Genomic DNA, 11191 nt, shown 5'->3' on the forward strand with positions numbered 1-11191 from the left:
ATATAAATAAATAATATTGTTATATATGTTTTATGTAATATTATAAAATGAATACAATTTATTAAAATAAAATGTGATTGTTTTTAATAAATGCATTTATTAAAAATGTATTTATTATTATTATTATTCAGTTAGTTAGTTTTTTTTATTGTACATTTTTCATAATGCACTACTCAAGTTTATGCAGCCCAGGATTGAAATGTGATTTTCTACTTTATTTATGGCATCAAGGGTTTTATTCACCCTTTTCATCATATGAAAGAATGGGGCTGCAGCTGACGTGCTTAAACACATTAGTTCATTGTTTGTAAATTAAGCCTCGAAATAGGTCATTGCATTTGATGAGAGACAAAGGGACTGTAAAATTGCACAGCAATGCCAGGCCAGTATTCAAAAGATCTGTTTGCCTGCAAGGACCACTTAAATGATACATTAAACAGCCAAAAACCATACCTCAGTGAAGACAAACATTGAGCTCAAGCAGAAAAAAGCACCTGCAACAAGCCGATTTACTGGTATTTTAACAATGAAGGTGAAAACAACCCAATCTCTGTGTTTAATACATATAGTAGTTAGTGTTGCCTGATTGCTTACAGCCAGAAAATAAGGAGAAAAGGCCAGAGAGGGAGGGAGAGATGGAGTGAGAAAGAGCGAGAATGCCCTGGTAGCAGAATAGCCTGTTGACCGCTGAGTGAACCTTCCACTGAACTGAGGATGAACCTTCAACTTGAGGAGCGTCGGTCACAGATCTCCCTGGGAGCTACAAACAGGGGCGGCCAACCAACACACCAGCACTTAATACACACATCTCGTACTATTCACCCCTGCATGCACACATTTTTTGCTTTCTCACACCTTCATCGCAGCCATGCGCAAAACGGCAGAGCTGAAAATCACCAATAGACTTTTTTTTTTTTTGCGGTGTGCTTGCATGCAGATAGATGCATTGAGAGTTCATGCTTTAAATCTCCTGCAACACTATGCAATAGTGTACACGCACACCAGCAACATACGCAACATCCCAACACGACACACCCAGCGGGGCGATTGCAAAATAAGGTAGGGGTCATGGACGGGTCAGTGTCGAACATACCATTCCTGTCTCTGTTTGGCATTCTGCTGCAAATGGCACAAGGGAGGGACTTACAACGCTAGCCAGCACAAAACCCACTTTCCGAGGTAAAAGCTGAATTACTGGTAAGAGTCCCATTAACAACAGCATTGTGTTGTGAAGTGGGGCAAATGTGAGCCGGAGGGTGTCAAGCAGGGGTGAACAGAGACCTATAGGAGATGTACTGTACATACTAGACTACAAGAGTAGTAAGAGACATAGAAAGCACAGGCGTTACATAACCTGACTCAACTGATTTAACCTTTGTCTTTTTCAAAATAAGATTTGAAAATGCATTTATTTTGATTGTGTAAATACTGGGTTACTGAATATCAACATAGTGTCTTTAAAAAAATATACCAAATTCCCTACAAGTCAAAAGTTGGTGGTCAGTAAAATATGTTCATGTTTTTAAATAAGTCAATTATGGTCACCAAGGCTGCATTTATTTGATTAATAATACAGTAAAAACATGAGATATTGCTACAATTTAAAATAACTGTTTTCTAGTTGAATATATTTTAAAATGTATTTATTCCTGTGATGCAAAGCTGAATTTTCAGCATCGTAGGTAGGTAGGTAGCTTTATTGTCATTCAACTGTACATGTAGGATGCACATATGAACGAAATTTCGTTTCACTGGCTCATAAAGAAAAACTACACTAACTAAAACATGTACTACTGTACAAAATCTTTTAAAAAAATATAATATAAAATAAGATAAGATAAAAAAAATGCTCCAACATGAATTAAGAATATAACATTAAAAATAATTTAACAGCAGCATATAAATAATTAATAAGTACACACAGGGCCGTCCTTAGGGGGGTGCAACTGGTGCGGTCGCACCGGGCCCCGCGCTTGAGGAAAAGTTTTTAGAAAAGTTATTTTGAGTTCAAAAGTCTAATAGCTTGTGGATAAAAGCTATTGCAGAATCTTACTGTTCTGCCCCGAATGCTGCGAAACCTTTTTCCAGAGGGCAGCAGCATAAACAGTCCATAGTGAGGATGGGTGGGGTCCTTTAGAATATTTTGGGCACAGGCCAGACAGCATTTGTGTGGATGGAAGGCAGTGAAGAGCTGATGATCTTTTGCGCTGTCCTCACCACTCTCCGCACAGACCTCCAGTCTGAAGCTTTACAGTCCCCAGACCAGACCGAGATGCAGCTAGTCAATATCATTACTCATATAATTTCTTATTATTAACAGTGATGAAAACAATTGTACTGCTTAATATTTTTATGGAAGCAGTTAAACATTTTTCAGGATTCTATGATGAATAGAAAGTTCAAAAGAACAACATTTTTGAAATATAATTTTTTAATAAAACAATAAACGTCTTTGTCACTTTTGTTCAAATTAATTAATTCTTACGGAATAAAAGTGTTCATTTATTTTTTTTAAAGAAATCTTACTGACCCCATACTTTTGAATAGTAGTGTATTTTTATTGAATAAATAAACAGAATCATTAAAATTCAACTGAAATTATTATTATTATTATTATTTATTTTTTATTTTTTTTGGGGTGGCTTCCTTGGACAAATCCATGCCAGGATTTCAGACTTTTGGGGTCATAATGAATTTTGTAGTCATTTGTGATAACTGGATAAAGGATTTTAAAACCATTTTATAGAAAGTAATTTGTACTAGGAAAATTATATTTAAAAAAATTTGAAAAATAACTACTGTAGATTTTTTTCTTCTTTTTTTCTTTTCTTTCTTCCTTTTTTTAAGATTATTAAAGCCATGCCCATGAGCTTTTAAGATTGTATTAATTTTGTTGGATATGGATATAATGCATAACTGCACAGTTAAAAATATGAAACTTTTAAAATAGCTTGTGATTACAGTAGTGGCACATAAATAATGTGCTATATAGCAAAAATCACCTGCACTACAACAAGACGTACTAAATTGTACTAAATAAAAACAAGTGGTGATTGTCTGTGCAAAACTCACCACTAAGGTGTTGCTATGCAGTATACTGGTTGCCGGGGCGCTGATATGCAGTTTCTGTAGAATTGCAGATGTAGATGTTGAATTTCCTGTAAAAGAGAAATGCATAACATTATGGAAATAATGGGTTAGAATGCAATTTTCTGTTGATGAAAGTAAATATTTAAATGTTTTTTTTGAAAGCTTTGATAACTCATAAATCATTATGTTTTTACTGCATAGCAGGGCAGCCCAGAGCCAAGGACACCTTGCCATGGCAAAAAAAACAAATGGAGAGACAACTGTCCCTGAGGTCAGAACAGGTGCTGCGGGACAGGCCAGAGTCCGCCGGGACAGCTGTACTATTCCTGTCCAGAACAGAGCCGGCTGACTGCGGATCCACAGAGACTAATGACAGATGGACAGGTGAGGGAGCCCTCGAACGGCCCGGAGGTTTGTGCTTTACACTCCGAGATGATGACGGAGAAAGCTTTTACACAACATACATAGAATTGATGGCGCTATCAAAGTCTAATTGCTCATAAATGTGTTAAATCAGCATGTGCTTGTTTCTAATAGTGTTCCTCTGTCCTCTGGAAACAGATTTATTCACTCCGATGAGCAATTTCCACACACACACAGACTCGTGGAAAATCATGCAGCTGCAACACCCCGCGCCAATTAACATGCCTGCGACCTCACACATCCGGGTCAGTGCGTCCAAGCAGGGGAACAAAGGCAGAGCTGGTCCCAGAATGTGAGTTCCCAATTACCCTTGAGTGAGATCCACAGAGCAGAATGCTGCAGGTGAGAAGTTGGATGGGGCTTCAATCAACCTCTGTGGCACCGGCTTGGAATCGCTGCGTGTCTGCGATGAAAAATGCTGAGGGAACAAGACAAAACAGTACACAGACTAATGAATTCAGTGCATGTGTAATTTATGACGAGCAGACGGGCCCCTCGATTCTTTCTGGTGTGGAACTGCATGCTACAATATTAAATGCGTATTAAATACGTATTTAAGAGCCGGTTATCAAGAGGCAGTGTCATGTGAGGTCATTATACTGTGACCCACAAAAAGCTCAAAAGATACTTATATATATATATATATATATACACATAACAGTATTTTGAATTTACTTTATTTATTTGATGTCATTCATGTCTTTTCATTTTTTTTTCACATGGAAGATGAAAGGAGACATTTTAAAGAATATTTATGAGAGTTCATAGTGACTATTATCATCAACCTCCAAAAAGATCATTAATGGCTAAACAATTTCAAATTTGATATTAAATTTCATTAATAATAAAAAATGGCATGTTACACATTCAATTAAATGTGAGGTTTTTGAAGTAGAAAGACTGAAAAATCATTTGTGTTTGGGTCATTTTGACCCGGGGATGATTTTCTTTTTTGCCAGAAATGCTAAATTTTAAAATAAAAAAAATTCTAAAACTTTCTAAAGAAAAAAAAAAAGTATAATTTTTGTACTTTTTTATGGATTTATTCCCCAACGCCTTACATATGTGGTGTTCTTCTAAGTCAAAAATGTCTGGCCTACAAAAATTGCTTATACATTTCTATAAATAAAATGATGCTATTTTACCAAATTTTGGATTCAATCTTTTTATTAACTTGTTTTCTTTCAATTAGCACATGTTTTATATTTCTTTGATTGATCATCATAGGCCTCATTTTTCTGAGCTTATGCACCTCAGTTTTTGTGTAAACATTGCCAAAAGTATGCTCAAATGTTTTTTTTTTTGTTTGTTTTTCACTTAAAACCTGAAGTGCTTAAGCTCAGACCAGTGAGGCCTACAGTCAATCACTTCCAAAAATACAGAAATACAAAACTTGTGTTAATTGAAAGAAAACAAGTTGACAAAAAGATACCATCAATTAAAAAAAAAAAACAGGAACACCAAATTAGGTAAAGGATTTTCAAGGGATTTTCAAAGTCATAACTGAGTCCTAACTGAGGAGCAGAGAAGTCGTTATACAACCAAGCATCTCAGATCTTATTTGTGTTTATGTCAGATTCAGAAAAGGTGCATTGGTATCAAAATAGTCATCAATACCTAACGGCATGGGTTTCTCTGTGCTGTAGCTGACTGAAAATAGTCATATGGACTGTTTTGTGGTGTTATTTTTTTGTCCTTTTTCAAGCATGATATCCCCCAATCCCCCAGTTTGGGGTGAACTATTGCTTTAAAAATCAGTTAAGTAAACATAATTGATCAAAACATGCAGATACTAACTGCTCAGACAAACACAGTATATAGTGGCAGATGTTGTCAACACGATAGGAAATTTGCCTAAAGGCCACGAGGACTGAGTGCTGTATCTCAACTCGTTCCCTTTCTGTTAACAGTTCAATGGCATGTCATCTGCAACAATTACCCTGTCCTTACTGTAACGAACAACTCGATAGAATATGACTGTGATCTAATGTAGTAGATCCATCAGTGCTGGTGTAATGACAGTGGAGTTCGCACAGAGATCAGGAATCAATGTGCAGCTCTGCAAAGGGCATATAGAGTTTGTTAGGGATGTACAGGCGTGTACACAATCTGTGCATGCAAAACTCAAATGACTGTCATTTATGAAGTTATAAACATTCTCTGCCAAAAAACATTCTCTGAATCCAAAAGTCTTAGACCTAACCGAACTTAAAATCTGGGATTTAAAACCTGATTTAAACCTTGAAATAAAAAGTTGTAAGAATATTAAAATAAATAACAAAATTAATATTTATTTAATAACTTTTTAGCTAATTTATTATTTAAAAAAGATATATACAATATAAAAATATTAATATAATAATATAATTTTTTAAAGTTATATTTATGGGCTTTTATGCCTTTAATGGACAGGAAAGTAGAGAGCAGACAGGAAAGCATTGGGTGGAGAGATCAGCAAAGGACCTCGAGACAGGAATCAATCTCGGGTCACTGTGAGCACAGTTGTGCTAGTGTTGATGCACTAACCACAGGGCTATTGATGCCAACTTAGATCATTTATTTAATATAAAATGTAATAATAATTTAGATCATATTTTTTCATATACATTAAAAAAAAAAAAAAAGAACATTTTGACAATTGCAAAAATAGCATGAGTAGTATGGAAGTAATCTTTTCCAACATAGCCTTAAGTGATTAGTCAAAAAGTACATACCTTGATACACAAAATGAAAACCTTTAGCTGTGTTTGGTCCCTCGGTTTTGATAAATTCAAAAATAAACATTTTGACAGAATAAATAAGAAATTAATATGTTTTTATAAATTAATATAAAAGTAATAATTATGTAGTAATAATTATTAGATTATTTATTTTACATAATTTTTTTACAAAGAAAGTAGTATTATTTATTTTAATTAGTGTTACAAGTAGTACTGAATAGTATATACACTGTATTACATTATTTGAATTAAGTACTAAATCTAAATTGAATAATAATTTAGACCATTGTTTTCATATGAATTTAAAAAAAGAAACATGTTGACATAAATTATGTTTTTATAAATTAATATAAAAGTAATAATTATGTAGTAATAATTATTAGATTATTTATTTTACATAATTTTTTTTACAAAGAAAGTAGTATTATTTATTTTAATTAGTGTTACAAGTAGTACTGAATAGTATATACACGGTATTACATTATTTGAATTAAGTACTAAATCTAAATTGAATAATAATTTAGACCATTGTTTTCATATGAATTTAAAAAAAGAAACATGTTGACATAAGAAATTAAATATTTATTCAATAATAATATATTTCAAATAAAATTGAATAATTTATTTAATATAAATTTAAAGCAAAAAAACTAGTATTAGTATTTATTTTAATAAATTTAAGTATTACTAATAGTAATAATTTATTTGAAATAGAAATCTTGTTACATTATAAATGTCTTTACTGTCACTTTTGATTACTTTAATGCATCATTGCTGAATAAAAGTATTCATTTCTTTTAAAAAAGTACTAAATACATTGAAATTGAATTGAAAATAATTTAGAATTGATTTAACGTTTAAATACATAATTTAAATAGTTTAAAATGTAATATTAATATAATATAATAATATTAAAGTTTCGTTGGAGATCGTGGAACAGATTCCAAGGAGTCGTTGGAGAATCGCGGGAGGAACAGAAGGTAAGTCTTTCTAGGAGAATTCAGTAGAGAGAGTCCAGAACAGTCCATAGGAGTGAACGGTAGACCGGACAGTGAGTCCAGAATGTCGTCCCTGGCCACCCAGGAACGTTCCTCCAGTCCATAACCATCCCAGTCTAATAAATATTCCAGCCGACCACCCCGTCGCTGCGAGTCCAGGATGTCTCGGACCAGGTAGATGGACGGTTGGTCAAGGGTCGGCCTCGTTCCGGGAGTAAATGAGTATATCGTCAATGTAGACAATCACAGAGCGGAGGAAGAACTCCCGGAACACCTCGTTCATGAATCCCTGGAAGACCGACGGAGCGTTGGCTAGCCCATACGGCATTACAAGGTACTCATAGTGGCCAGGAAACAGGAAGAAGAAACCCCCTGGGAAATTCGCCCGCAAACATGTAGCCAAGAAAAATCCTGTGAATCCAGGACGCTTTAATCGCTCTGTCCACTCTTATAGAATTGTCTAGAATCAGTCCTATACAATGAAAGCAAAAAAATGAAAGCATAAAATTAACATAAAAGCACTGTACATTTAGTCATCTGGATCCATACACAAGCATTTGTGAGAAACATGTCAAGCCACTGCTATGTGTCTTGATTCGAAATGCTAATGTGCAATTTTGCGTGAATGGTTCCTTTAAGAGATGTCTAGTTCTCAGAGGTTTCGAATCATTCACAGATTACACAAATAGGAGAATGAGAAACATACAGACCATTTGAGAATCTAAAGAGTACAATTTGGAGGGAGATTTACAAATCATTAAACTGAAGATCTCTATTCTGGGAGCGTTATAATCAAACTCTTGCGTTTTGGTAATCACTATTTGAGAGTTGCCCTGGGGCAGTTGGCAACGCAACACCATCAATATTGATGCCCTGCAGCTTAACTGGGTTTTGGAGGGACTTTCTCCCACATCAATATTGATGCCATTGCCACATATCCTCGTCAGGCCCTCTTTAAGGATTTATAACAGCTACAGGGAAGGGTGGACGACTTTGTTAAAATGCTGCGAATGTTTCGGTCCCAGTGACTGTGCTGGAGGAATTTCTTTTAGTCACGGTCATTAGTTTTATGAGATTGTGATTGCTCTGGATTTTCGGTTTGGAAAACGAAATGGATTTCATTTTCAAATGAAAAACACCTAAATAAATGGGCTTTTGATTTCAGCACCCCCAAAAAGCAATCGTCCCAAACTTCTCCAGTACGGCTTCGTGCGTTCCCTCAACCCGCCGCAGGGCAGGAGCTCCACTTCAGCAGCTGGCTTCCTGACAGAGAGCCAAAAATGAGAGACCTCGTATGCACAAAGACTGACCTCAATTCAGTTTGACGTCTCAACTATTGATCTGACTGGCCGACCCTCCCAGAGACAGACCGCTTGCCCTTGTGGCCAGTGTTCAAGTTTAAGCGCTATAGCTGCGGGTGACTTCATTCTTAACATCTGAAACGTGCATTGCTATAGTTCATCCAGGCCTCTTGTTAAATTGAGATTGTCACATCAGTTAGAGGTTAAACGTGTGTGTGACTCAAGCACTGCTCAACAACACCCCATTTGTTTGCTATAGTTTGGAACAATCACTGAATGAATTATGGGGCCTGACACCAGATTTGTCATTTTAACCACAAGCCACAATGACTATTAAAACATGTCAGAGTCTAAACAATGGTAAACCTGAAGCTGGATTTTTATCGAACTGAAGATGTAAAATACAAGCATCCTTACAGATGCTTAAAATGTGTGATGATAAAAACCAATGATAAAATATGATGATAAAAACCAATTGGCATCTACATTCAAACAGACATTTAACTTACCCACAGGGCACATGCTGCTGCAAATACATTTAATATTCACAGTTAGATAATATTGCATGTTGTTGAGGTGAAGAGGTCACTGTTGCACTGGAGTGACAAGTCTGAAATGAAGGTACAAGTAATTTTCATACTAGCCGCTCTATTGCTGGAAGGGGTCTGGAGACCACAAGGCCACAAGCATGACTTATAACCCTGCCAACAGAGGTCTGAGCAATATGCATTAGTGAATTTTCCAAAAGAATGAAAAAAAGGTTAAATTAATAATAAATTAATATTTTTTTAAACCATATTGGTTAAGGTATTCAGTGATTTTTAAAGATCACAATGGCTATGTCTCAGTCACTCCCTAGAATTTCCCCTGATGCAACAGAAAAAAAGCACAGCTGTTCATAATATTCACCAATGGTGAAAAAGTCACCAGTGTCCCAGTGTGTAGTGGATCAAGGCTCTTGATAGTACCTGAATTCATTGTATTGATACACTGATTTCACATCATTGTGAAATCAGTGGAATGGGATGGAATGAAATTATTGGGGAGTGGAATGAAATTATTCATTAAAAATGTAATCAAAAATTAAAATTCTGTCATTAATTACTCACCCTTATATTGTTCCAAACCCGTAAGACCTTTGTTCATCTACAGAACACAAATTAAAGCTGCAGTCCGTAACTTTTTTGGTTAAAAATGATCCAAAATCAATAATTGAGCAAGTACATAATCAGCCAGTGTTCAAAACTATCGCCTTACTTTAGCCCAATTCACAATGGTTAGCTTATAATAATGTTTCCTAATTTGAGTGGTACTGGTAGGAATTTCGCGGGAAATTCAAGCATGCCACTGCGTCATTATGTCACATCTGTAAACATAAAGAAGGCGTCCCGGCTAATAGGCTATGGCATGTGAGGATCCTGCAGGTGGAGGATCGTTTATAGCCTTTTCTCACAGCAGCTGGAATAATTACACTTAGCATTTTGATGGGGGATTGTAATCCAGAAAGGATTATGCGTTTATGAAATACATGTGACTTAAATTATATTCCAGTTTTAAATATGCATCTGATTACAGATAGCCTAGGATTACACACGTTTTTGTATTTTAAAAAGAAACAGTTCGAAGAAAGAATCATTTGCTTTTTGGATTAAAAGAATTTCTTAATATGAAATTTGAATGGTATGAAAATTAGAAATTAGACTACAGAAATTGAAATCTTCATGTAACGCTAATACACACTACATACACACAATGCTCATGTTGTTAACATTAACAATTTGAGAAAAAAAGTATAACAATAATAATAATTTGCACGGTTTGATGTGATATGAGCTAAGTGATCATTAGATTTAATCACCATTGGTAGTGCGATTTATTGTAATGTTTTTTTTTCCTCAGTTGGTCAGAACAAAAGTGGCAGACTTGTTACTTGTTCAGATGACAATATCCGGTGAAAATTCTAATTTGGGTCATATATTCCAAGACGTAGGCTAGAATCTGTGATTCCTAAGTACAGTACACCCACACCGGTGTGGTGACTGACAGCCACACATACACCTCAAAACATTAGATTCATCTGCGCTGGAGCAATGCCGGTGCACAACCCACACAAAGAAGATAATTCCGCAAATAGCTGCAATTGCAGGTTTTCAAACAGAGATGGCGACAAAGACAAAGCTTTAGGCCTGGGACACACTAGACGATTTTCAAATCTTAAACGATTTTAAAACCATGGGAGACCACAGACATGAAGACAGTTCAACCGATTTTTAGCCTTATCCTCTGAACGCACACACTAGACGATTCGAGCAGATCGCGAGACCACACACTTGTCGATTGTAGGAACGATTTCACAGTGACACATGATCTCACGAACACTCGCGAGATCAAAAGTGACTAGAGAAGAAAAACAAATAGAGGACAATCAGCTGGCAGCTGGCTCTCCTGTGAAAAACAAAGTATAACAAAGAATATGGGTGATGTTCTCTGCTTTCACGGCATGTTTGTGGCTGCCAAGTTTCAGCTATAGAAGCACACAACATCCGGGAGGTGACGCATGCTCGCTCTCATTGGCTATCATGGGTATCAGGTCAGAGGCAGCCCGATCAAGAGTCATAAATATCAAACCTGTTTGATATTTACGATTTGAGTTCGGGGA

General features: G+C 35.7%; 1 protein-coding gene and 1 long non-coding RNA gene across 3 annotated transcripts in view; one reads left to right on the forward strand and one right to left on the reverse strand.

The window, feature by feature from the left end:
* The window catches only part of LOC107728495 (uncharacterized), an 11636-nt gene extending 7908 nt beyond the window's left edge, over positions 1-3728 (forward strand). Inside the window, exons 2-3 of the long non-coding RNA XR_001638477.1 lie at positions 3295-3474; positions 3652-3728. This is a non-coding gene — a long non-coding RNA (uncharacterized LOC107728495). The remainder of the gene's footprint in view (positions 1-3294; positions 3475-3651) is intronic.
* Positions 2049-11191, reverse strand: part of LOC107728494 (nuclear receptor subfamily 2 group F member 5-like) — a 16650-nt gene continuing 7507 nt past the window's right edge. The window contains exons 4-5 of one of the 2 annotated variants that reach the window (XM_016538683.1): positions 3073-3158; positions 2049-2246 (exon numbers count right to left, since the gene is read on the reverse strand). In XM_016538683.1, coding sequence (XP_016394169.1) covers positions 2214-2246; positions 3073-3158 — 119 coding nt within the window. In that variant the 3' untranslated portion in view covers positions 2049-2213. Of the gene's footprint in view, positions 2247-2907; positions 3159-3821; positions 3932-11191 lie in introns of those variants that run through there. The other variant, XR_001638476.1, reaches the window with a different exon arrangement.

The sequence above is a fragment of the Sinocyclocheilus rhinocerous genome, unplaced genomic scaffold (genome assembly GCF_001515625.1).
Source record: "Sinocyclocheilus rhinocerous isolate Xijiao unplaced genomic scaffold, SAMN03320098_v1.1 scaffold66, whole genome shotgun sequence".
Classification (NCBI taxonomy): Eukaryota; Metazoa; Chordata; class Actinopteri; order Cypriniformes; family Cyprinidae; genus Sinocyclocheilus; species Sinocyclocheilus rhinocerous.